The sequence below is a fragment of the Pseudonaja textilis genome, chromosome 14 (genome assembly GCF_049901715.1).
Source record: "Pseudonaja textilis isolate UNSWEBS1 chromosome 14, rPseTex1.2, whole genome shotgun sequence".
NCBI lineage: Eukaryota > Metazoa > Chordata > Lepidosauria > Squamata > Elapidae > Pseudonaja > Pseudonaja textilis.
The window spans coordinates 13204085-13231941 of NC_142003.1; the positions used below are offsets into that span (position 1 = coordinate 13204085).

General features: G+C 47.3%; 1 protein-coding gene across 1 annotated transcript in view; it reads left to right on the top strand.

Moving 5' to 3' along the window:
• Positions 1–27301, top strand: part of CACNG3 (calcium voltage-gated channel auxiliary subunit gamma 3) — a 76062-nt gene extending 48761 nt beyond the window's left edge. Inside the window, exons 2-4 of the mRNA XM_026704627.2 lie at positions 21723–21806; positions 23366–23506; positions 25820–27301. Of these exons, the coding sequence (XP_026560412.1) occupies positions 21723–21806; positions 23366–23506; positions 25820–26334 (740 nt within the window). The 3' untranslated portion in view covers positions 26335–27301. The remainder of the gene's footprint in view (positions 1–21722; positions 21807–23365; positions 23507–25819) is intronic.
• Positions 27302–27857: the final 556 nt, after the last annotated feature.

A 27857-nucleotide genomic window follows, 5' to 3' on the forward strand; every position in this document is an offset into this window, starting at 1 on the left:
TATAAATGCTCTGTGGGTTAGAGAACTGTGTAGAAGGCTATTTAGACAGCCACAAAGGATGTCATCAAGTTTTGCTTTGACCCAAGAACATCGTAATTGTTACATAGCACCTGGAAATGAGTCTGCAAATATAGAAATGTGTAAAGCCATTTGCAAGTCATTCAGTTCCCAAACAAAACACTTAGATCAGGCTTTCAGGAAATATAAACGGGTAGAAAGGGAGCCTCATTTCGTTTCCCAGTCTGAGCAATGGTCAGTTTGCTGCTCTTGAATCGCAAACAGTCCGGCCACCCAGCCACTCTGGCCTTGGCTGCCTCCTTGCTCTGGTCCAAGCCAGGCCAGGCTATATCATCACCTGCCCCATCACCTGGGCCTCAGATAGCTCGGTGGTCTCCCCTTTTTCCTAGCTTTTCTCCCTTCTGAGATTTTTTCTCTTCCTAATGGCTGTCGTGGTACAGCAAGCAAGAACCATCTGTCTGAGCAGAATCCATATGGTACGAAGGTGGGAAGGTGCGCGGAAAGAAGTGGAGGGCAGTGGAGTTATTGGAGGTTACCCGTTTCTTTGAAAAAGGGCAAACAGACGGGCAAAAAGGGGGTCCCGTGTTATGGATTATGCTGCCCAGAACAAACAACACTGGATGAAAACACTTAAAACCTAACAAATAACTTTAAAAGGATAAAAATAGAAATCCCAGATATAGTTAAAAGATGGGGAGGGAGGGAACAGGATGCCCGGGGGTGGAGGGGGGAAGCAAGATGGGACTGCAATGGCTGGAAGTTGCTTCAAACTGGTTTATGTCTACGGAGCTTCTCAGTCCCCCAGGTCATGGTCGTCCCAGGGGTGCTTTTCAAAAGGCAACTGGACCTTCTTCGTTTTTCCTTGAAGACCTTTCGCTTCTCATCCAAGAAGCTTCTTCAGTTCTGACTGAATGATGGAGGATGGAAGGATTTATATTCTTTGCAGACAGCTGGTCATTTGCATCCTTTTAGAGGGTCACTGAGACCGCTTGGAGGTTTATCTGTGTCCTCAGGGTCACTTGAGTGGTGCAAATGGGTGTGGAGCCTTCTTGGAACTGCTTAAAGGACTGTGTTGTAAACAGGAGATAGGTGAAGTTGTATCCCTCCCCCACTGTAGTGGGCACGGATAAACCTCCAAGTGGTCTCAACAATTCTCAGAAAGAGTGCTAATGGCCAGATGACTGCAAGGAATATAAATCCTTCCATCCACCACCATTCAGTCAGAACTGAAGAAGCTTCTTGGATGAGAAGCGAGATGTCTTCCGGGAGGGGGACAAGTCCAGTTGCCTTTTGAAAAGCATCTTTGGTTCAAATTGGTTTGCACCAAATTGGAACTGAAGTTGTGTGACATAAAATTTCCCTAAAACAGAAACAAAAGGCAGAGATGGCAGATTGCAAGTGCTACCTAACGGCTGGTCATTGGCAATAAATTAAAAACCAGTTTCTGAGAGAATCTTGGTTGCTACCAACAACACATGAATATCATCAAAGAGTGTCAAGCAAACATATCATTAGTTGGGCAGCTTTGTTGAAGTGCTCCAGTGACGGGAGCAGCTCCCTTGCTGACCTCCAGTTTCACTAAATCTTGGGCGATATTGCTCTAAATCATCCTCAGCGGGCCGCATCTTTGTCACCCCCACAGCCTCAGGAGGCGCAGTCCAAGGGAAATTGATGCTTTAAAAAAGCCAAGTAGAAATGGGCAGAGAAAAGCAGGAAGCCTTCACCTAGATGTAAAAGAAGGGAACGTCAACCCAACGAGCCAAAAGGGAGAAGTGCGGGAGATGTAAACGCTTTCTTGTGAGGAGGGTGATAAGTGAGATTATTGATCTGTGGTTGAGGAAGAAGGATGTGCAGAGGGGGGTTGCGCAGGGCCAGGAGAGAATGAGGGGGGGGGTGCAAGGGCTGCGGCTATTGTGATTGCAGGATGAAGGTGTGTAAATGGAGAACAGTTTCGCATCCTTGATTCCAGTGTCCCTGGCTGGAGAATTCTGGGAGTTGAAGTCCGGACATCTTCAAGCTGTCAATGTAAAGTCCCAGAAGTTTCCCCCTGCCACTGAGATGCCAAAAGGAGTGAGACTCAAGATAGGTTTGCAAAAATATCAGCTTTTATTTATGGTGAAAGCAAAAGCTGGATGACAAAACTATATCCAAAACATACCAACAAAATGCATGTAAGGAAGAGCAAGAGTGGCTCAGAGTGTTATACACATTTCACCCTGTTAGAAACGAAATTTACCCAATCCGAGACAAAGATTTGTTGCCAACGTGGTCTTTAAAGCGTTCTTGGTTCAGGTCCCTGTCTCTGTCTACCTTATCCATGGAGCGTTCCTCTGGGGGAGGTTTCCCTCCCTGGCCAAGTTGTTTATTCAGCAGAATTCTTTCAGGATTCAGAATCTATGAGGCAGGAAACTTCCTACTCGGATTCTTTTATCTATTGGACCTGATATTCCTGTGTAACAGTTTCTTCTATATTTCCGAGGATGTGCCTAAGCTTCGAAGCCAAGAACAGAAGCGAGACACAGAAGCAAGGTAACAAACTTTGTACTAATGGTAGCCAGTATCAAGGCTACAATTTACTAACCTAGAATTAATTCCTGACAACTAATTCCTGACAGTATACAATAATATAAGCAGAAGCCAATAACAAAGCTTAATTCCTAATAAATGATTTCTAGCAGCGTATATCATATCAGAAGCAAACAGCAAATATTGGTTTGACCACTATACTCCTTCACCAAGGTGGAAAAGTACTGATTTATTCAATTGATCGTAAAAGGAATTTATGAAAATAGACAAGGAATAAAACTAATACTGGGCAGTCCTTAGCAAAAACCCAGATGATACCACAACAAGCCCCCTTTCTACCAACCCCAGATTCCGAGCCAGGCTGTCTGAGGCTGTTTTCCCTGCTGTGAGCTTGTTCAGTCATCAGGTCAACAGGTAAATCCCTGTGATGCAGTGGTCACCAACCAGTGGGCTGGGGACCACTGGTGGTCCATGAGAAAATTTTGGTGGTCCACAGAGGAATGTCCCGCCCAAAGCAATTAATCCAGGCTGTGCGGGAACACAAGGCTGCGCCAACCACATGGCCCACAAGAACACAAGGATTGTGTCACTTGCATTGCAAACAACATGAGGTAGTGAGGGGAGGGGGAAAGGGCGGAGGGGGGGAACTTGCCCCACACACCCCATGAGCCTCTCCTGGCCACCGGGCTGCTCCTTTCCGCTTCTTCCTTCTTCTGCTTTTGGCTGCACACAAAGAAAGCAGCAAAAGTCTTCCTTTCTCTCCCCCAAACTCCACCAGAAATGAGTCTTTGGGACCCTGCAAGGCCTCCTGCTCCAAGAGGCTGCGCCGGTGTGACAAGTCTCACAAAGACTCATTTCTGGCAGAGTTTGGGGGAGAGAAAGAAAGACTTCTGCTGATTCTGCTGCTTTCCTTACATGAAGCCAGAAGTCTCTCTCTCTCCCTTCCCCCAAAAATGGAGCTGGAGACGGTATCCTGCGATGCCAAATAAAGAATGATCTATCGGTAGGAAAATGGGGTGGGGGATTTTCCTGCAGACTTTTTTGGGGGGACTTTCCCAGGGTCTATGGTCCGCGGGATTTAAAATTATGAGTTTGGGGGTCGCTGAGGTCCAAAAGGTTGGCAACCCCTGCTGTAATGAGTGCCTGGGGCCTTGGTGGCTCACATAGGAGTTGTGGTGGTATTCTACTGGTTCTGGTGTACCAGTAGCGCCAAAGATCAGTTGGCAGAGAACCGGTTCGCTCCGAGCCTGTCCGACGCTCTCCACCTGCCCCTGCTCCTAGGTCCTTTCTCTCCGCTGTTTGGCGTGGCAGAGCAGATTGATGTGCTAAACAGCTGAGAGCAGAAGTAGCTTAGTTTTTATTGTTTTAACGAGTGCGCAAAGTGCACATTTGGTATATGCACACACACAATCCCGGAATCGCGAGAGTCGCACGATCCCAGCCCTGCAGCCACGCCTACCAAGCCACGCCCACAGGACCGGTGGTGGGAACTTTTGAATCCCACCCCTGCATAGGTGGGCTCTAAACCAGCCCCGGTCTGACTGAGCCCTCCCTGCAATTCTCGGGGTGAGTGCCAGCGGCCCCTTTATCCCAGAGAAGTCCCTGGTTTACTCAGGAGGAGACGGGGACAATCCCTTACTCCAGTAGCTTAATTAGAGACGGGGAAATGGGGCTAGAAAGGCTTTTCCCAGAAGGAGCACCCTGATCCCTGGAGGATTTAAATCTTCGTGTTGTATATCAAGGTTCCAGAATAGAAGAGGATCAGAAAGGCAACGAGGGAGAAAGGAAATCATTATGTCAAAGGAAGGTAATCTCAGCTCTCTTCTCGACTGCAGGTCTCTCTCTCTCTTTCTCACACAGTCACACACAGTGCTACAACACCCCATAGGATTGTCCTTAAAATCAAGAGAAAAATTGTCAACCTCACATCTAGTTTCAGTGATGCTCCTCTCCTCTCAAGAGGATACAGGACAAAAACCCCAAACTGGAGATTTCCCTCCTCTCAGCCTTGATTTTCCTGGCTTCCCTCCACTTACCTACCCACCTGGATTGGCAGAATGGGGGTTTGTCCCTAATTCTTTCAGGGTTTGAACCCCTTGGAATTGGGTGTGCCGCCCCCACCCCCCACCCAGTCTGCTAAAGAGCTCCTGAGCCAGGGCTTTTGTCTGGGACGAAGGAGGAGGACTAACCATGTTTGACCCACCCCCCCATTAGTGGAAAAAATGGCCACACCCCATCTGTTTTCCCAAATCTTTCCTTTTCCCTTTCCCCTTTTAATTTATTGCTTTCAATTTTACATTCAAGCATCTTGGTTCTGTTTTAAACGTTATATCATTGTTTAATCATCATTTCCTTTTTGAGCACTCATGAAGGCAAAGATTAGTGTCTGATAAAGATCATCCCCACTTCAGAAATAATGAAAGGCATATTTTTAAATCCTCGGTGCACACAGCCAGCTTGCCTCCCAATGGCCCCCCTGTCCAAGTTCTTCTAGATGTCAGGTTGTCAAGCACCATGGAGCAAATGGGTCCTTTGAGAAATCCCTAGTTTACTCAGGAGGAGGTCCCAGCTAGAGGTCTCTAGTCATCCCCAGGTGCTCGGTAGTCAAACCTGTTCTCTAGACATAACCTTTGAATGGGCGTGCTTTGGCTGATCTGGTGAAAATTCATTCACCAAACCAGCAAACTGACTGGGCAGACCTGCAGGGAGAGAAGTGGAGTGGAAACCGTAACCCTAGCAATCCAAATGGAGGCTACCCCCACAGCCATAGACACAGACCTCTTTTCGGTCTGACCAGGGTCAAAACCAATTTGCCTAACCTCATCAGACCCAAACTGACCCTCCCTGCCAAAAACAAAGCTCTTGCCATCCCAACTCAACCTCCCCACCAGCACACAGCCCAGCCCACGTGTAGCCCGTGCAAGGAAACTGCAACCTAGAGAAACTCCAGCCTTCCATCTTCTCAGCTGAGGACCACAGTATTCCTCCACCATAAACCTCTCCAGCTCTGCAGCCCTCCCAAAAGGGCCATTTTGCCTAGCAACAAAAATAATCCCAGATTCAGGGACAAGGACCTGCCTATCTTCCGGAAACTAGCCAGGCAACCAGACCACTAGGATTTTCTGCCTTGTAGCCCTCAACTTCCAGACATATCTTTGCTTTCCCATTGTTCAGGGTACCACTTTCTGGTAAAGGAGGCCCCCAAGGACTGCTGTCCTTGTGCCCTTTGCTCCAAAACCTCCACAACAATATTAGGCAGAGTCCAGGCCCAGGTTTGCTATCTCTCTCCTGCTTCCGAGAATATTTCCACAAAATACAATGTAAATTAGGTAGAATCAGACAGAGGGAGAATTGCATCAGTGGATCAACAACACCGCATGTCTCAAGTTGAGAGTTGTTTCCATTTTCTCGTCTGTTGGTTGGGAGCTTAATCCTCCTCTTCAAACGCAATCCTACGTTTGCCTGTACGTAAAGGCATATCGCAGTGAGCTGTTGTCAAAAGGATGAAGGACCAAGAAGGAGTGTCCATGCCTGAATGAATGAAGGAAGGAATGAATTCTTTATTGGCCAAGTGTGATTGGACACACAAGGAATTTGTCTTGGTGCAAATGCTCTCAGTGTACATAAAAAGAAAAGAAATATTCATTAAGAGTCATAAGGTGCAACACTATATATAGGCATGGGCAAATAGGCAATCAAATCATACTAGGGAACAGTCAATATAAATCATAAGGATACAAGCAGGGATTTGTTTAGCAGAGTGATGACATTCAGGGGAAAACTGTCCTTGTGTCTAGTGGTGCAGTGCTCTATAGCGTCGTTTTGAGGGAAGGAGTTGAAACAGTTTATGTCCGGGATGTGAGGGGTCTGTGGATATTTTCACAGCCCTCTTTTTGACTCGTGGAGCATGCAGGTCCTCGATAGAAGGCAGGTTGGTAGCCATTATTTTTTCTGCAGTCCTAATTACTCTCTGAAGTCTGTGTCTGTCCTGTTGGGTTGCAGAACCAAACCAGACAATTACAGAGGTGCAGATGACAGACTCCATCGTTCCTCTGTAGAACTGGATCAGCAGCTCCTTTTGGGCAGTTTGAGCTTCCTGAGTTGGTGCAGAAAGAACATTCTTCGTTGTGCTTTTTTGATGACGTTTTTGATGTTAGGTGTCCATTTTAGGTCTTGTGACATGATAGAGCCTAGAAATGTGACTAGCAGACCGTTACCTTTGTGAGCGCTTCCAAAGCTACGTGGGAGGACAAAGAAGTACCTGGGACTCCAGGTGGACAGAACTGCCCACTTTACATTATGTGGGGGGGGGGAGAGATGGTAAAGAGAGATCCCAACCGAGGTTCTGTGGTTGTGTTTGGGTTCAGTCCCCCTCTCCCCCAACTCTTCTGTCCTCCCTCATTGCTCTTTTTAACAGATCTGTTAAGATCTCTGGACCTCTGACTTTCCTTTCTTGGAGATCTGTTTGGTTTGAAGGGATGCACTGGCTTTATAATAATGGAAAGATTCTCCTCACTTCAAATTCCTTCCAGACACCCCAGCTCAGCAGCTCTTGGGGCTGGCTCCCGCATGTACTTTCTCCCGGCAGCACTTACCTTCTTCCTTGCCTTGCCCCATCACCCTTCAGAAGCCATGAATGAAACAGGCTTCAATTGCCATTTGCAACTCCGTGCCTCCATCGCCAGGCCTCCACCTCTGCTCTCTCGCTCCCTCCTTTTCCAGAATGTTCTCATATTTTCCACCCTCGGGGCACATGAAAGCCACAGGGATGGGTCAGCGGCAGCTGAAGGGTCTCCCTTGCCGGCCTTCCTCCCTCTCTCTCTCTCTCTCTCTCTCCCTCCTGAATTTCCAGAACAGAGGGCAGAGTACAAACCACACTAAAAGTAGCAGGAACGTAGACATCAAACCAGAAAAATAGCCTTTAAATCTGTCCAACCAGTCATAAATTCCTATATGGACCCCAGGTCTTCATCCACAGCTCTTCCATTCAGCTCTGTCTGGCGAGGGCTACCGCTACAGATAAGGCAGGTGCTACACATGAGAAGCAGGAGGTTCTTCTCCCTCCTAAGAGGTCCAAAGTAAAGTAGGGAGCGCCTGCTCCCTCCATGCACTATCAGTGCCTACTGACACTGGTGGCCTCCTCCAATTGGGGCCCCACCTCGTTATTAGGACAATTATTCTTTCCTTGACGCCGTCTCAGCAGTTAGAAGAACAGCCTTGAACTCACCCCTAACCCCTCAAAAGAAGAATTGTATTAGGGCTTTATTCTAAAATGCATCCTTCCTTCCTCTGAATATATTTTCCAGCTGTTCTTACACCAAATCAAACATTGCTTCTTTCTGCCCAAATACACATGCACACCTTCCATTTGAATTATATATATATTTTTAAGGCAGCAAAAGATTATTCTGAAATGGTGGGAAAAGAGTTAAACTTGGGTGACTCCTAGGGTTAGGTTAGCCCAACTTTTGTGTGGTACCTGAGAAAAGGTCTGATGAATTGAAGCAGGTTGTCCTGGTTCAGATAATGGGATGGGTCACATCTGAATGCACAACTGTGGTGTTGCAGGCAAGCAAGAGGCAGCAATGGACAGACCTAAATCAGGCAGCTGTCGTGGGTCTTTGTGTCTCAGTTCTGCGGTCCAACCTGAAAAGCCTCCTTGCCCAGTTGGGAAGCAATCTTCTCTTGGCTTAACTATCATCCCACAGAGTTTTCTGCAAAGTCTGAGAATATTTCTGGATGCTACATGACTAAGCTGTTGCCATGGGAACCATTGTAGGGTTTTAATGAATAGGGTGGAGTGACGCTTCCTTAAGAGTCCAAGATGAATATGTCATGGATAAATCGGATGGGTGCCCTCATGAAACCAGGTGATGGGCAGCAAGGGAACCCCCCCTGAGGGCTGTCTCTTGTGGTCTCAGCTCGCTGGCCACAGTCCTGTCTCTCCAGGAGAAACTTCCGCACAGGGAGAACAATTAACCGGTGGGTGGAATGGTTTGCCTTCAGAAGTTCTGGGTGCTCCATCACTGGAGGCCTTCGAGAAGAGACTGGACATCCATTTCTCCGAAATGGTATAGGATCTCCTGCTTGGACAGGAGTTGGACTGAAGGACCTCCAGGGTCCCCTTCCAACTCTATTATTCTGTTATTCTTTCTATGGTCACATGTATCCATCCCATCAAGCCCAAAGAAAGTCCAGAATGGTGTAGGATCTCCAGCCACGGGCGGGGAGGACCTCCAAGGTCCCTACCAACCAGTGGTGAGATTCAAAAAATTTTACTACCGGTTCTGTGGGCGTGGCTTGGTGGGCATGGCAGGGGAAGGTCACTGCAAAATCTCCATTCCCTCCCCACCCCACTAGCCTGCTTTCCAGCTCCGTTCTCCTATGCAGGTTAACCAAAGAAGACCCAGCCAATCAGCTGGGACTCAATGGAAGGCAGAGAATGATTTGGGCGGGGCCAGTCAGAGGTGATATTTGCCGGTTCTCTGAACCACTCACAATTTCCGCTACTGGTTCTCCAGAACTGTTCAGAACCTGCTGAATCCCACCTCTGCTTCCAACCCTATTATTCCATGTTCTAATCCCCAGCATGGTGTCAAGGGGCTTTCTTGGCCTGCCCTTCCTTGTGGAAGGACATTTGTAGTGAAGGTAAAGTTATAGCCTCAGGTGGTTGGAGGGACCCCAGATATCTTCTGTTCTCAGCCCAGAGCAGGCAAATGGCGTCCAGCCTTTGTTTCAATTCTCCAGTGATGGAGCCCCTAGAATTCCTGGAGACAGGCTGATGTTTCACTACTTCATGGCTTTCTCTTTTTTTAATCTAATAAATATATTAAATATTACAATTGAAAATAGACAAACTGATAAGAAGAAAAGAATAAAAGGAAAACATCAAAAGTGCAGAAAAGAAAAAATAGAAAAGAAAGAAAAATGTTATAGAAAAGGAAAAGAAATATATAAAAATTGACTTCCCCCTTCACCATAAGTATAACTTATCACCTTAGCTTAAAATACAACAAAAGTTCTCTTTTCCCATAATCCAGTCTTATCTGTAAACTAATCTTTAAAGCCTCATTCAGTTCTGATCAGCAAAGGTCCATTGAAGGTTGCCCGAGATAACATATCTATTTTAATATTGATCAAAAGAATCAATTTTATATTTCTCCCTTTTATTTTTAACAATCTTGATCTTTAATCTTTTCAAATATTGTCTTAGAATTTGATTTTTTTCATCTTTCCTTTGTTCCTTCTCACAAAATTCTTCAAAGCTTTAACAACTCTCTTTTGTAAATCCAATCTAGAAAAATTACAGGTCCTTTTGGGGAAGATTGCCATTTGTATATACATGTTTTAATTCGTCAGACTTTGTCTCTCCAGTGTAGCATCTTTTTCCATATCATTCTTGTAGCCTATAATTTCTAAATCCACTTTCGAATCAGTCAATTTTGACATGTAAAACTTTGTTCTCTTCCATAGCATCTTTTAAACACAATCTATCTAGCAAACGCTCTCAAAATTAACTCCTAAGTCCATTGTTCACCAATAATCTTTAATACACCCAATGCCGAATATCTTGCTCCACTCTGTATTAGCAAATCAAATCAAAGTGTTTTTCTCCTTTCAATGTATTTTTAGTTCCTTCTGGTTCCTTCTAGGATCCAGCCTGCAAAATTCTGTCCTATTATGTAACTTTTTAAGAGTTCAAAACAGCACTTTCCCAGGGGAAGAATTCTTATAACTAATTTTGAAATCTTATTTCAAATCCTTAGTCCATTTGTAACTTTCAGAAATCATTGTTCTAATCACTCTTTTGCTGTTAATTCCAAAACTTCCTTGTTCCTTAAACTTATATTTAAAACTTCTTTCATTAAGAATTGAAGCAAACTCACCCAATCCAAAGGTTCATAACAGCTACAAAATATTAACAGCAATTTCCACAAGTGATTAGAAAAGGAAGTATGCAAATCCAGCATCCTTAAAAGTGCTGTGGTTGGAGCCAAGATGGCGTCCACTCCTCTTACAAAGTTTTAAACCTGCCATAGACCACTGGCTTGCAGTCTCCTCCTAAGGAGCAACTCTCTGAAGTTGTTGTTGTTAGTTGTGAAGTCATGTCTGACCCATCGTGACCCCATGGACAACATTCCTCCAGGCCTTCCTGTCCTCTACCATCTTCTGGAGTCCATTTAAGCTCAGGCCGACTGCTTCAGGGACTCCATCCAGCCCCCTCCTTCTCTGCCGTCCCCTTCTTCCTCTATTGCCCTCCATCTTTCCCAGCATCCGGCTCTTCTCCAGGGAGTCCTTCCTTCTCATGAGGTGGCCAAAGTCTTTGAGTTTCATCTTCAACATCTGGCCTTCTAAAGAGCAGTCAGGGCTCATCTCCTCTAGGACTGACCGGTTGGATGGCCTTGCAGTCCAAGGGACTCGCAGGAGTCTTCTCCAGCACCAGAGTTCAAAGGCCTCCATTCTTTAGTGCTCAGCCTTCCTTATGGTCCAACTTTCACAGCCATACATTTCAAACTGCACGAAGCGCATGTGGGCAATCCCAAGTGTTCCCCTTCTCCAGAAAGGGATTACAAAAAGCTGCTCCCCTCAATGGCTCTTGCCTGCCTCCTGCCACAGTCATTAGCTCCGGTCTCAGCAGAGCCATTGTCAATTCATCCGGAATGGTTTCATGGCTTTCAGGGTCAGAAAATTCATCCTTATTTTTAGTTTGTCTCTCCTTCTAAACTCAGAACAAGGAAGAATTCAATTGGCCCGCTGCCCGAGAACAAGATTGGTGCTTTTGCATGGATTCTGGTTGAAAAGGCTCCCACAAGCCTTCTCATCAGAGAGGGCCATTAGATGACCGAGGGAAGTTTTGGTAGTACTTGGCTACCATCTAGGGTTTGGGCTCTCCTTTGGATTTTTCTTCCCCTCCATGGGGCAAATTTTCCCAATTTGGCAGCCCTCCAGTTGCATCAGATTTCTATGCCCGAAAACCACCCTCGGTGGGGATAATGGGAATTGAAGTATTTCTTCCTTTGTTCTTCTGCATGATAAATGAATGCCAACAACAGACTGGGAGAGACTACCTAAGGACACGTACAGACTGGCAGCAGTTTTTTTTAAAGGTCATCAAGGTGTGTCCCAACACGATTCTTGGAAAACAAACCAGAGACACCAAGCTGAAAGTTGGGACCCTCCACGCGCAAAGTTGCTCTTCTTAGTAGCGTTGCCCTTGTCATAGATCTCCCTCCCCATCTGGAAGAAGGACGCCTGGAGCCTTGATGTGGGTTGATTCTGAGAGGGACCCGGGGCTGCCCCAAGAGCAGAAGATGCGAAATTTGTGTCAGACTTGGGATGACACAATCAGGGTTGTGATTGTGATGAATCGTAGGAAATTAAACCCATTACTTTCCTGCTCAGCCGAAATTCAGCAGGAAGCCAAAGTGCATCTGGTTTTCCAATAAATTCCCTGGAGCTCTTGACTCATCCTGGTCCCAGCACCTGATTCTTCTCTGTTGTTCAGAGGTTCAAAAAAAATACTTTCTCTATTGCTTCACAAAAAAGCCAGGAGAATGAGGCCCGGGGAGGCTTGGTGCCACCCAGTTGCAAATATGGGTCTGTTTTGCAAAGCCAAACAGACTGGATGCCATTTTTTGTGCCCTCCTGTTGGTTAGTTGGAGAGTGAACTGACTGTTTCATGTTGCATTCATGGTGCTTTAAGGCAGGGGTCCCCAACACCCAGGCCACAGCCAGTCCAGAACAGGGCAGTATGAGTGGCAGGGAAGCACGCAGTGCGCACACAGCTCCACTCACGCAAGTGGAGGGGAAATGCACGCATGTAAAGCTCCACTCATGTGAGTAGCAGGCACTTGCACTCACAGCTCCACTCACATGAGTGGCGAGTGCTTCCACATGAATTTGCACACAAATGGAGCTGTGCATCGGTGCACATATGCCTACTGCTCTTGCCCCAAAATTCTCTTATTCCCCTCAGACACTCCCTGTGATCTGCAGGAAGTCAGAAAGCAGCAGGTGCATCCCTGCTCTGGTGAAATTCATCAAGAAGGTGGTAGACAATAGAGGAAATGTGTGAGAAGGGTGGATAGATGCATAAAGGTAGCTTCCTACCTTCCCCATCCACCAACTCCCCCCAAAACCCCCGCTGTCTTGCAAAAACGCCAGACTTCAGGACTGGCAACGTTGCCCAAACCTGAGCTCAGATGGGCCACCGTTCTGGAGAAGCTGAACCGTAGACCTGCCCCAATAAATCTGCATTGTGCAGAGTTTGGTGGAGGTGCCAGGTAGTGTTTTACTGATAACGAGCAGACTTTGGAAAGCCAGACTGAAACGGCAGTTGAAAAGGTTCTGTTAAAAATTATGCCTGAGTTTCTCTGGCACTTTCTCCCCAGGTTTCTAAGCAACACCATGGAGGGAAGGCTCCTTCAGGAGCTCCTCTGGGGGTGGGTGGGTGTGACTTGATGGATCCCACTCGCTTCTCTTCTCGGTGTAGGCGGCCAACGTGTTTGGGGAGGGCACAGTCAGGCTCCCAAACTCTCCGATTCTTCGTGCCATCCCACTGGCACAGCCACTCGCAAGGTTGATGAATGGGAGAGACCCCAGGGGATGACACCTAGGAGCTGCGGAAGGAGGGAGGGACGCCCATCCTTCAGAGGGGAGGGAGAAGGGACCTGAGATGTTTTCTCAAGAAAATTGCAGTATAGATGTCCCCTCTTTGGCTCCAAATTAAATATGCCCGGCACCTCCCATAACTCCATACTGGTCCCAGCTGGTCCTTTTTCTTCAGCTGGTGAGTTTGTTTCCCCTTCCTATAACTGGGGCCAGAGCTGACTGAGGAAGACTTAACTCTTCTTCTCCTCTCTTGGTTTTCTTCACATGACCTTTCAACATCCTCCTTAAAAGCACAAAATCCAGAGAAGCAACTGTTGATGGTCCAAGAAGATTCTCAGTCATCCAGGTCATGGTTGTCCCAAAAGGCAAGTAGACTTGGTTTTTCCTTGAAGATGTTTCACTTCTCATCCAAGAAGCTTCTTCAGTTCTGACTCAAAGAGGCCACCTGCATTAAGATTGTACAGCCCTCTCACAACACAAGGGGAGATATACAACATCATCACTCTCCAGTGTACAACACAGCCCTTTCAGCAGTTCCAATAAGTCTCCACACGCATTTGCACTTTTCAGGTTATCCCGAGGGCCCAGATAAACTTCCAGTGGCTTCAGTGATCCTCAGAAAGAGTGCTAATGAACAGAAGACTGTACAGTATATAAATCAATCTATCTTCCACCATTCAGTCAGAACCAAGGAAGCTTCTTGGGTGTGAAGCAAAATGTCTTCAAGGAAAAACATCCAGCTGCCTTTTGAAAAACCACCTTAGGGGAAAATCTGATGGTGTTACTGTGACAGGTCAAACTCTGGAGAACCTCTATAATTCTTGGTAATCATGCCAAACCCTTCAATGGGTGTCCTTGAAGGAGATGTTCTCTGGCTCTGAGTCCTCTGAGCCTTCAAGCACTTCTGTAGCCCAAAGGGTCATGGTAGAGCTTGCTTGCTTATATATTACGACTGATTTCCAGCACTCAAGGCATGAATGCACCATCCATCAAACTGTTTATTAGAAAAGGAGGTGTGCAGCATAGCTCTCTTATGGGAGTCTTTACAAAGGAACAAGCTAGAAAACAAAGGGAACAGTTTAAATAAGAAGGAATAAGCTGAGTGTCTGTGACTATAAAACAGAAAGCCTCTCTCCTTTAGGGACTTTTTCCTTCTTTTCTAATGTCCTCTTGCCCAATATCCCTTTATGTTCTCTTCTTCTGTCCTGACTGAGAATTTGTGTGGATCCTCTTTCTGCTGCCTTCATCCCCTGCCTTTCCTGGAATGGCTTTTTAACCTTGGATTTTGACCCTCGAGTCCACCCTGAGCTTATTCTCTAAGCAGCATGAGATTTCCAAATTGGGAAAGCAGAGCCTGAGAAGGATACTTTGATTCCCACAATGGATGACTGGCTGCAAAAGTTGATGGAGTTAGCAGAGGTAGCGAAATGGATGGCTTTGATTACAGAAAAGAACACAATCAACTTTGTTTCTGCTTGGAAACCACTTCTGGACTTTGTGCTTGAGGTGGGGAGAAATGAAGCTTTGATTTGGGGTTTTGCTGATTAGATAGGTTTGTTGTTATAGAAGAGGCTAGTATATATGAGTATATACTGACACAGCCCAGGATGTTAGACTGTTGTGGTTAGCCAGCAGCAGGTGGCAAGATGGCTGAGGAGAGTGAGACTCAGATGAGGGGCCAGGACCATTAGGGAGTGGACTGCTGCCTTCAGAGATTGTGGGGGCTGGCAGCAATGAGGAGGAGGTTCCCAAGGAGCCTGTGCCAAGTGCATGTGCACACAGGATTGCTCATAGGAAAGAGCAGTTACAACAGCATGGGTGACTCGGGAGTAAGGCTGCAAGGTAATGGCCCCTCCTTCAAGAAGATAAAAGCCAGCTGTGAAACAAGCGTGCTTTGCAGAAGGCAAAGACATTTTGAAACTACAGCCTCATAGACATTCCAGTATCTTGAGTTTATATTTGAAGATTCTTATTTTGCAAATTATTTCTTGTCTGTTATCAGTCTCGCACAGCTTGGCAAGGCTTGTGCTTATCACAGCTAATTATTTTGTAAAAGCATTGCAAGGTTTTTGTTCCTTTTGAATTTGTGATTTATCAGAAAAAGGTGTGGGTCAGAACACAGACCTCCCCCAGTCTGATATCTTAGGAAAGAAAAAGCTCTCAACTCCATTTGATTGAAGTGAAAGGTATTTTACTAAAAGATGCTGGTTGCAGTAAAGTCAGGTGGAATCTGACTTTCTCGTGCATCAATACAAAACTATTTTCTTCATTCTCTGTCCGTTCCCCCATGCCCATTTGTCCCCTCCCCCCATTCCTTTGATGGGAGGACACCAGTGAAATGCCAAGCCAAAGATGCTGGACCTGATATGCCACCCCCCACAATAACAGGGACATTAGGCCTGCAAAGGAGAAAAGAGGGGAAAGGAAAAATAACAAACATATGATTACATAAACAAATTACTTTGGTTGGTCAGGATATTGGTTGTGGAAATTGGTTTTTATGAGTTTGGACACTTAAATGTACTTCACATCCCGCCGTATAGTCTTGGAGAGAGGAAAGTCTTTCCATGCAACTAAGTACTGGTGTTTCCCACAATGCCTACGGGAGTCTAATATGTCTTTAACTTCAAAATTGCAATAGCACCTAGATTTACATACCACTTTATAGTGCTTTACAGCCCTCTCTAAGCAGTTTGGGTCCTCATTTTACCACCTCGGATGGAAGGCTGGGTCAGCCTTGAACCTGGTGGGATTTGAACTGCCAAATTGTAGGCAGCTGGCTGCAGAAGTAGTTTGCAGTACTGCACTCTAACCACTGCGCCACAGAGGCTCCATGCTGTTCATCCGCAATCATGAGAGATTCAGGTGGTGGGGGGGTGGCAGTGTTGGCCATAGTGGGCAGAAGATTTCAGGTTTAAGGCAGCTGCAATGAAAAATTCGGTGAATACATCTAAGGCAGCTCAAGTTCAACAGACACTGGGTTAAAAATCCTCTTAATAGGGAAAGGACCATACTTAGGTCCCAGTTTTTTGGAAGGTTGTTTGGATTGCACCTATCTAATGGACAGGTAAACATGATCTCCTATTTTAAAAGTTTTTAGGGGTTTTTTTATCCGCTTGTTCTTCATGTGATTCCCTTGCTTCCTCTAGCATTTTTCTCATCAATGGCCAGGTGTTTTGTAATTGCATAATCCATAATCCTTCAAAGGTGCAATGGAAGGGGCGGCTAGGGGCAATTGAGGCATGGATGTAAAATCTTGTCCCTTAGCTACTTTGAATGGGGTGAAACCAGTGTTGCTATGCATGGAGTTGTTGTAAACCACTTTAGCAAACAGGAGGAGGTACATCTAGTTTTCCTGTTGGTTATTAACATAATACCTGAATTGTTCTTGGGCCCCATTCATACATTCAAAGCCTCCATTTGTTTCTGGGTGGAACTAAACCCCTGGGTTGTTCCCAAATGTTTTAAAAACTTCTGCCAGAACTTTAAAGCGAATCGCATTTCGCAATCAGATATTATTTGCTATGAAATACCACACCATTTATAGATATACTGCACAAACAGCTTAGCCAGGGTGGTGTGCAGAAGGGATTTTTTTGACAACACACAAAGTGTACTTGTTTAAAAAATAGATCGGTTATCACTGAAATCATTGTGATCCCCGAAACTTTTGGGGAATTCCACTATGAAGTCCATGGAAATTTACTTCCATGAGACTCTGGTCACTGGTTGGTGGAATCGTGGTGTTGTTCCCTATTGTTGTTTTGCTGAGACACATATGGCTACATAGCTTTCAATGTCTTCTTTAAGTGATGGTCACTAAAATTGCCATTTGGTTAAGTGTAGGGTTTTTACAAAACCAAAATGTCCCACGGTTTTAGAATCATGGCTTTTCTTTACCACCAGTCATCATTGACTTTCGGAAATGTATAACTTGGCTCCTACCCAGGCTATTACTGTTCTGCACCGTACATTCACCTTTGTGGTCTTGGAACCCCTTGTCATTATCTAGTGCTGCCTTTAGAATCCTCTCTACATCTTTGTCTTCATTTTTGCTTCCACCCTGGTGGTGACTGGTGCTGCAAGCTGGCAGGATGGAATGATTGGCCTGATCACATCTGGCTTACAGCTGTTGCCTTGCGGCATTCTGGACAAAGCATCTGCTAGGAAGTCTTTCCCTCCTGGGAGGTAACACAAGGTGAAATTTAAAGTGTTAAAATATTTAGCCCAGGGGATCTGCTTGGGCAACAGCCTCCAGGGGACTTTAGGGCTTCCAAGTTCTTATGATCAGTCCACACCTCAAAAGGTGTTTTGCCCCCTCCCAGGAAATGCCTCCAACTGCATCAGCCTCCTTTTCACAGACCGCCCACTGCTGTTCAGTCTCGTTGATTTTTTTGGAAGTATATAGGCACATGGTTGTAGGGCACCCTATTCATTTCAATGCAAGAGCGATGCTCCCCCACAGCCACATCACTAGCATCTGTCTGAATGATAAATGGGGCGTTAGGGTCTGGGTGTTTTAATACCAACTAAGCTGCAAAACAGGCAGTTAAGTTTCTCGAAGGCCACTTGGTATTCCATTGTCAGAATAGAGTAGTATGGAATGGAATGGAATGGAATGGAATGGAATGGAATGGAATAGAATAGAATACAATAGAATAGAAAATGGAATGGAATAGAATAGAAAATGGAATGGAATGGAATGGAATGGAATAGAATAGAATAGAATAGAATAGAATAGAATAGAATAGAATAGAATAGAATAGAATAGAAAATGGAATAGAATAGAATAGAATAGAATAGAATAGAATAGAATAGAATAGAATAGAATAGAATAGAATAGAAAATAGACTGGAAGGGACCTTGGAGGTCTTCTAGTCCAACCCCCTGCTCAAGCAGGAGAACCTATACCATTTTAGATAAGTGACTGTTTACACTCTTCTTAAAACCTCCAGTGATGGAGAGCCCACAATCTCTGGAGTCAAGCTGTTCCGCTAGTTAATTGTCTTCACTGTTAGGAAGTTTCTCCTTAATTCCCGGTTGCTTCTCCCCTTGATCAGCTTCTACCCGTTGCTTCTTGTCCTGCCTTGAGGTGCTTTGGAGAATAGCTTGACACCCTCTTCTTTGGGGCAGCCCCTCAGATATTGGAACACCGCTATCATGTCTCCCCTAGTCCTTCTTTTCTTTAGACTAGACAATTCACTGAAACTAGCTATTTCAGTGGTTGGCTGGGCCTCTTGCACCAAAACGAACAGGGTGCTCTATGACCATGTGCCTATACCATTGTTAGAGAGGAGATTTTTGGCATGATGCACTGCACTGCCAAGGAATATTCCTGCCACAACTGAAAACAGTCCTACCCTTTATGACAACTGCTTAAACAGAGACACAGTGAAGGACCCACAAAAAATGAAGCTATCAGAGATGTGAAACATAACCCAAAGCTCAGTGCTGGCATTCTAAAATGTCAATGGATGCAGCGACTGTGGTGTAGGCAGGAGGAGGAGGGCAGGATAGTTATTTCTGTGAGGATATAAAAAGAAATGCTGAGAAAATACCAATGCAGATCCCTAAATGCAGAGAACTGAAGACGAGCTGTCGGAGGGCCATGACCCGAGCAAAACTTTTTTAAGAAGGCAGCACGCTGTGAGTTTTTCCTTAAGAAACAAACCCCACATTCATTCTCAAGAGAGAGGACTGGACACCAGGTGTGCCTAAACATCAGATTTGAATTTGGAGGCTGCTTTGTGGTCAGACTTTTTTTCCTAGGTAGCCTGAACTCTGACTGTTTACAAGGCAATATTCCTGATATTGCAATTAGCTCTTGTTGCGCAGAGGGCCACTGGGAAGCAGGGATGGGGGAATGGAAACTGATAAGTGAATTCAAGCAGAGGAAGATCACTTTATTTGTTTGTGGGTTTTTTCCCTTTATTAAATTACAGAGCAATCCTAAGATGGCCTCTAAGTTCTGCCAACGCAGCTCCAGGCTGACTGCCACAATCTCTGGAACAAACATGGTTGTTTGCTGGCCTGATTTCAGGGGGGAGGGGGTTGTGCAGGGGAACGTTTGTTGTGCAACTTTGTCCATTGTTATCACCATCATGGGACGCAGGCCTGAGCAAGATTGTCTCCTGGCCCAAGGGCAAGTTAAATTGGATGGCCAAAAAGGAAGATCTGAAACAGGACTCCAACGGAAGCGAGCGCGAGGCTGCCAGGGCCAAGAGGCCCAATTAGTATGCGCAGGAAGACCTTCACGCTTCATCCAGAAATGGGGTCAGTCAACCACTCAAGATGTGGAGAACTGATCCCACCACAGGGCAGTCTTCACCTCCAGCCCTAGAGAGTCCCTTGCTTTGATGCAGGAAGCTTGGTTGCTGCACTTGAACTGGGCCTGGCCAGTCTAGGGAAGAGAAGGACCAGGGGAGACAGGATAGCAGTCTTCCAAGATTTGAGGGGCTGCCACAGGGAGGAGGAGGAAGGGGTCAAGCTATTCTCCAAGGCACCTGAGGGCCAGACAAGGAATAATGGATGGAAACTGATCGAGGAGAGATTCAACCTGGAAATAAGGAGAAACTTTCCGACAGTGAGAACAATCAACCAATGGAACAGAAGTTGCCTTCCGAGGTTGTGGGGGCTTCATCACTGGAGGCCTTTTAATAAGACATTGGACAGCCATTTGTCAGGAATGGTGTAGGGTCTCCTGCTTGAGCAGGGGGGGTTGGACTAGATGACCTACAAGATCCCTTCCAATGCTGTCAATCTGTTATGGTTAACCTGTGATCTAGTGTTCCTTACTAAACAAGGCAAGAAACAATGTCTGCAAATATAGCAGGAGGAAGGAAAGATCCAAATGCCTGGTCATTAAGTGAATCTAGATTCCTCATTGACTTTGCTTGTCAATTAACCCAGGACCCGGCAACGGTCATAAATATGAACCCGTTACCAATCAATCAGAGTTTCAGCCTGGAAATAAGGAGGGATTTTCTGACAGTGAGAACAACCAGCCAATGGAACAGAAGTTGCCTTTGGAAGTTGTGGGAGCTTCATCCCTGGAGGCTTTGAAGAAGAGACTGGACTGCCATCTGTCAGAAATGGGGTGGCGTCTCCAGCTTGGGTGTGGGGTTGGACTAGATGACCTACAAGGTCCCTTCCAACTCTGTTAATCTGTTAAAACATGGCCGAGGGGGAGAGTCTATGCAGGTGGGAGCTGTCACAACCCGAGGGCAGAATCATCCCAGGTGCTGTTAGAGGTGACCATGGGGTCACGTCAGAGTTCGGAAATCAGGAACATCCATGAATTGGTTTGTCATTGTCTTTGTTTTTGTGGATTATGATTCCACGTAGACAGATGTTACCTACACAGCAAAAGCCGATTCCATCTGCCGTGAGGGGGGAGGCAAAAGGAAAGAAGTTACAACCAGGAGAAGCAGCTCAAGCTTGCGAGCAACTTAGAGATTTGTGTTATTAAAAATAAAGCTACACTTGCATGCTGGAGGGTTTCTGGCCAGGGGCACCAACCGTGGTGGTCTTTGCTAGGTCCAGCTGCACTAGGGTGGCTCAGGGGTGGTGGAGGAGGAGGAGGAGGAGGAGGAGGAGGAGGAGGAGGAGGAGGTGTGGTAAGCTTCACTTTGCTTTCAGCCTCCTTAACCGAATTTCAATTGAATTTTGGAGAGATTGCCAAACTTTGCTGTCTCCTCAAGGGATTAATCCTGTTACAACAGCAATATCAATTTAAATAAAGGAATCAGTGTTAAGCAGAGGAGCAGCCCTGCTGGAAAGCTAGGAGTATGTGATGGGGGTGATAATCCAGAAGGAGCCCAGCCAGCAGGGGATGGCCTGAGGTGATGCTCTCGAGGAGTGTGTGTGTGTGTGTGTGTGTGTGTGTGTGTGTGTGTGTGTGGCTTGCCAGCAGGAAGGAACGGGGGCAGGACGACCGAGAGTGGGCAGGCAGTGGAGATGAGGAGCGATGGAGCTCAGGCGATGAGCAAGGACCACCCCCTCCTGATCCCTGAGCATGGAGAGTGGAGGGAAGTCAGGAATGCCACAGGCCAACCTGACGACTCAGGAGAAGAGTGCCCCACCCCTCTTCACAAGGCACACCCGGGGACTAAGACTTAAGGAGACACCTTGGGGAGGATTGTTTGTCAGGAACAAGCACTGAATTCACGGAATTTTGTGTGGTGTTGCTGACGTCTGGAGTCTGCTGGACTTCTTGCCTTATCATTGCCTTGTTCCTTTGCTTGGTGGACTTCTTGCCTTGAAGCCATTGTGATAACAGTGTTTTGCTGGACTTCTCGCAGCCAGAGGCTGCTGGGTGTGCGTGTAAGTGCTTTGCTCCAGAACTTGCCATAAATGTGGGAGCATTTGGGGGAAAGTTTGAGTTGCTTTCTTGCCTCGTCCCAGAGCATCACATGGTAGCTCGGCCTCCTCTTTCTCCCCTCCTGGAGCCAGGCCGAGGGACTGTGTTGTCCTGAGATGCAGGGCCCTTCACAGCCCTGGCTGGCCTGGTCCAGCATCCTGGTGCTTCCCAGAGTCTTACATCCACCCCCCCACTTTTACCCCCTCAGGGACCTTCCGAGGAATCTGCAAGCAGATCAATCATTTTCCAGAAGATGCTGATTATGAACAGGATGCGGCTGAGTATCTCTTGCGTAAGTTCAGGGATCCTGATGGGGCAAGAGGCGGGCGACTCAGTCAGGAAAGGCTGCCTCACCCACACGTGGGGCAACCACACTGTGGGCCACATGGGGGGAATCAAATTGGGGTGGGCTCAAATCCTGTTTTGAAACAGGGACCCTAAACTCTTTGCTAAGCGCTGCATTCATTCTAAAGCAGTGAAATAATTAATGATGTTTACCTTCATTAACTGATTTCTGTTGGAGCAGTTTTCCAATATTTGAGGGGCTGCCACTAGAAGGCAAGACAAGAAGCCATGGATGGAAATGAATCAAGGAGAGAAGCAACCTAGAAATAAGGAGAACTTTCCTGACACTTCGAGCAATTAGCCAGTGGAACTGCTTGCCTCCAGAAGTTGTGAATGCTCCAACACTGGAAGGTTTTAAGAAGAGATTGGATAACCATTTGTCTGGAATTATATAGGACAGGGGTCTCCAACCCCTGGGCTGCAGCCCACCACCGGGCTGTGGCTCATTTGCAACTGCGCCACATGAGTGGTGGGGTGGCACGCACACACACGGGCATGCAACCTCAACTTGCAGCTGAGCCGTGTGCACATGTGCGCATGTGCTACCCCACAGCTTGCAGGACTTGAACTGCATGCATCTGTGTGCGCGCACAGGCCTGCCACTCACATGGCCCAGTTCCCCTCTCCCTCCCCACCAGCCAAGCCGTGATGCCACAAAGGTTGGGGACCACTGGTCTAGGGATTGGGCTAGAAGACCTCCAAGGTCCCTTCCAATTCTGTTATTCCGAGCAGGTAATCCAAACAGTGTCTCTTCTCTAGCCTTTTTTCTCAAACCCAACACAGGTGATGTGCTGATACCTCCCAATGGCTGGCTTGGTCCGCTGAAAGAGATAGCAAGCAATCTGGTTTCTCTGCGCTGACCGAAAAAGCCTCCTTGGTAGCCGTAATCGAAGTCTCTATCCATGTCATCAGGGATGGGCTGCTGAGGGTTCGCAGGGGTTCAGGAGAGCCCCTAGCTAAGATTCTGTGCAGTTCAGAAGACCCCCAAATCCCACTCCTGGGTGGTCCCACCCTCCCCTCCCCTCCCAGGAGTCTCCACATAGCCTGTTTTAGATGCAGGTAAGAGCAGGGTGCACGCAGAGGCTTGGGGGAGGTGAAAAATGGGCCTCCCAGGGGCTCCGGAAGGCTGGAAATGGGCCTGTTTCCGGCTTCCAGGGAGCCTCCGAAGCTCAGGGCGGCCATTTTCACCCTCCCAGGGGCTTGACAAAAGCCTCTGGAACCCAGGCAAAACAAAAATGTCCCCGTCCCACCGCTGTGGTGCTGGAGGCCGACTAGGCCATGCACACCATGGCCACGCACACCCAGGCAACTGGGCAAAGAACCCTTTGCTGAAATGTTTGAAGCCCACCCCTGCACACGACATCTGCAAAATGGGCTTTGACTGCAAAGCCACCGCTGCCATTTTAGCCTCTCTGCAGAGGCTGCTGCCACCCTGGGATAGTCTCGCTCTGGACCAGCTGCAGCTGCCCTCTCCAGACCCCCAACCCTCTCCTTGTCTCCCTCCAGGTGCTGTAAGAGCCTCCAGCATCTTCCCCCTCCTCAGCGTGGGACTCCTCTTCTTCGGGGGGCTCTGCGTGGCGGCCAGTGAGTTCTACAAGAGCAAACTCAACGTCATCCTGAGCGCAGGAATCTTCTTCGTTTCCGCAGGTGAGTTCCATTTTTATGCAATTCACCACGTTTGACAGCAGCCTGGATCGGGGCCATATGAAATACGCTCGCAACCTTAAGTAGGATGATTTCATACTGGAGCATTTTCCATAAAAGATATAATACAAGGGGATCCGAGCAGATTATCAAAGAAAGTACAGATAAGATACAGAAGGGGAAGTTGTGGGATCCAACCTTAGTCGCTACCGGTTCGCTGGGTGATTGTGTGTGCACATGCGCACGTGTGCACCTAACAAGCCAATTAGTTGAGAGGTGGAAGAAACAAAAGGCTAGGAGCAACCCTCCCATGCGCTTTTCGCTTTTTGGTCTATTATCCTCTCAGCTGATTGTCGGAGGCTTTTTTTAACTACCGGTTGGGCTCAACGGGTAGTGATTTTTACTACCGGTTCAGGGAAACTGGGCCAAACCGGTAGCATACCACCACCGAAAAGGCGGAGAAAACAAGACTCACTCATTATACTAAGTTATGATGTGTTTTAACAAGCCACAATTATTGTTTCTGTGCTTTACAGTAAGTCATAATGTATTTCAACCATGGTTTATTGCCTAAGCCACAGCTGGCTGTTCTTAGCACTAAAGCCCTAATAACAGCCTGCAGTTACCTCGACTGGCTTTATCTAATAAAGTAAAGAAATCACATTTGGACATTGCCTGTGCGAAGCTAGACAAGGGAAAGGATATCAAACTGTTACATGAGGCCAGTTTTATGGGCTCAATGATTAAGAAACTGCAAAAGTAAAAATAAACTCAAGTTTTGAATTGCAAGACTTAGAAAACAGTGATTTCACAGAGCCAAATGTGGAGCTGTGCAGATGTCATGAAAGGAGCCAGAAAGAATGACATCATATTTATGTTGCCTTCAGAATTTTTATACATTCCTTTTATGCATGTTACACATTTAATCACCGGCTTCCACACCTTCAAGGTCACATCCATGAAACACCGTCTTATCTTCATAACTGAAATCCATCTTGCATTTTTCCTGTTGCTCCTCCGATTCCAAGTCTGAACCAAGTCTGTGGCCTCTTTAAAAGAAAAATCAGATACAACATTTAAAAAAAAAACAGATTCAGGAGATGCCAGCCCACCCTGGCCTTGGACAAAGTGTCTCACCTACTCTTCCTCTTGTTCCTCTTGACGTCACTTGAATTTTTATTTATTTATTTATCATATTTAGGAACTACCCAGCTCTCTCATAGAGTGATTATGGGTGGTGACCGTTGCTAATACCATATTAAAAACAAAAGGGTAAAGAGATCCAATTGCTCCTTTGGTTCCGATGGACGAAGTTCCCTCTCCATGAGGGGTCTGTTGCTGCCCTTCAAAGGTTTGTACAAGACAGATGCAGACCACGCCTTCCATAGGTGGACCTCCCTCCCAGCAGGGGTGGGCTTCAAATAATTTAACAGCCAGTTCTCTGCCCGGTTGCTGGGTGGGTGTGGCCATGGTGGGTGTGGCCAAATCGGCTTCCTGCACCACCGGGGCGGGCGTTTTCACCTGCCCCGGGCTCTGGAGGGGCTTTCCTCAAGTCTCCAGGGCAAAAATGGCCTCCCTGGGCTCCAGAGGCTCTCTGAAGGCTGGAAACAGGCCCATTTCCTGCCTTCTGGAGTTTCTGGGAGCCTCTACATGGACCCTGCACTTATGTGGAATCCAAAGTGGGCCATCCGGGGACTCCTGGGATGGGCAGGGTGGGGTGGGCGAGGCCAGCCAGGGATGGGATTTGCCAGTTCACCGAACCAGCCATAAAATTAACAACCGGTTCGCCCAAACTGGGGAGAACCAGTAGGATCCCACCCTGCTCCCAGGGTCAAAAAGGACCAGGAAATATAGTTCTCCTGGGTTCTGGCATCATAACAGAAGCACTTTGTGGGGGTCTCCTCCGTTGCTAGGAAAGTCTGGGTGAAGGATCCTAAATAGACCCAGGATTTCCTTGTCTTGACCCAGAAAGACCATGCACACTGGTTTCAGGCTGGAACACCTTGCCGGTTGCGATTGTATTCTGCCACTCTAAACGGTGAAGCATATGGATGACTTAATGGAAATTTGTAAATTCACAGGAAACTCTACAGGTCTATTTACAGTACTGATACGAGAAAGGTGTCTGCAGTTTGTCTATGTGAGATGTGGCTGGGGGATTCTGGGGACTGAAGTCCAGAATCTTAAGGTTGCCAAAGTTGAAAACCATTGATCAAGAGCATCAGAAAGCGGCATCAGATGCTGAGTTGGACTGTATCTCTTTTCGGATGCCAGAGACCCAACTTACGTTGTCTTGCTCTCTGCTCTTCCTTTCAGGGCTCAGCAACATCATTGGGATCATAGTTTACATCTCGGCCAACGCAGGGGACCCCGGGCAGAGTGACTCCAAGAAGAGCTATTCCTACGGGTGGTCTTTCTACTTTGGTGCCCTCTCCTTCATCATTGCCGAGATGGTTGGTGTTGTTGCTGTCCACATGTACATCGAGAAGCACCGCCAGATCCGGGCCAAATCTCACTCCGTGGCCCTCCTGAAGAAGTCCACCTTTGCCCGCCTGCCCACCTATCGGTACCGGTTCCGACGGCGATCCAGCTCTCGCTCCACAGAGCCTCGGTCGAGGGACCTGTCTCCCATCGGCAAAGGCTTTAACACCATCCCGTCCACCGACATCTCCATGTTCACTCTTTCCAGGGATCCTTCCAAGGTGACTATTGGGACTTTGCTGAACTCAGAGAGAGATCACGGTTTTTTACAGATCCACAACTCCCTCCCTAAAGAGTTCAAGGAATCTTTGCATAACAACCCCGCTAACAGACGAACCACTCCTGTCTGAGCCCAACCTGTCCCTGGATGGCCTTGGATCAGACCGCCGGAGATGCCGTGTGTACAGAGGTGTAACATTGAGACTGCATGTGTGACCCACCCTCCCCTTCGATGGCGTAACCAGCAAAACCTTGTTTCTAAAGAGTAACCCTCGCTGTGCTCCCTCTCCACGGGCAGCCTAGATCTGAACTGGAGGCTGTTTAGGGTTCCGCGTCCTAAACTGCCAGTTGTTTGGCCAACCGACTGTGGCCTGGGTCTGAATGCACGGGGGCCCTCAAGAACCCTCCCTCTTCGTTCAGTTGCCAAGACAGAATACTGGGCTTGGCTTCACGCCAAGAGGACCCCGGGAACGATTCTGAGGGTGACTATTTAGAGGCCTGTCAAGAAGGTGGAAAGTGGTGCTGGGCCCCCATGGCTCTTCCTTCCCCGCCCACCCCCTCCATCACCATGAAAACAGCCTTGGACTGTGGTCTCGATCCAGACATAGCATCTGGGAACAAATCCAAGCATGAAAACACGAAGCTGAGTGCTTCCGAAAGACTTGGGCGATGCCCCCCTCCTTCCTTTCTGGATGCCCTGAAGGAGACAGGCTCTGGGGGTGAGGCTGTGTGTTCTTGTGTGCATGCATTAAACAGCCTGGAATCCAATTCCCTCCCACACTGCGGGAAGAGAGGTGGCTCTGAGCTGCCTTGGTGGGCTTTGGAAGGGCTCTGTATTCTCTTGCATATTCAACACTCTTTGTCAAGGTGTCAGGGGCAGAAACGCCCCCTCCCCTCCATTCCTGCCAAAGTTCTCCCAGCGGACGAGCATTTAATGTCACCCTTGGTTCAGGAATCTGAAAAGGTGGCTCTGTGTCTAGGTAGATGTTTCGCCACACATCCGCTTTTCGGGTTTAACATTCGTGTACCGCCTATGCCGTGGGATGATCTGAAGCACTTGAGATGTTAAAGGGAAACCAATAAAACCCCATTGAATCAGTCTTTGTGTTTGAGCGACTCTTTGTGTAAGGGAGAAAAGGCCCTGATGGGACAGGGGGACCTGTGTGAAGTCAGGGAAGAGAAGTGGCACGAAGGGGGAGGAGCAGGGGTGGGTTTCTACCGGTTCTTTCCACCTCTGTAGAACTGGTAGTTCTGAAGAGCAGCAGGCATAGAACCGGTTCTATGTCTGCTGCTGTTGTGGCCCACCCTCCATCCCGGGCTCTTACCTGGCTTTTATTTCCTGCTTTTTCAACCGCAGCTGCTTTGCACGACACAGCTGCAGTTGAAAAAGTAGGAAAAAGGGGCTTGCACACAGCACTGCTCAGGTGTCCGGGCAGCTCAGCAGGTCGTAAATTGCATTTGTGCAACTCATGCATGTGTGCGTAACGCTAATAGACAGAACCGGTAGTTATACCAGTCAGATCCCATCCCTGGGGAGGAGACGATTTCAAAAAGGCCCAAAGAATACCAGAGTTGGAAGAGACCTGGAGGTCTTCTAGTCCAACTCTCTGGTCAAGTAGGGGATCCTATATCATCTCAGACAAATGGCTGTCCG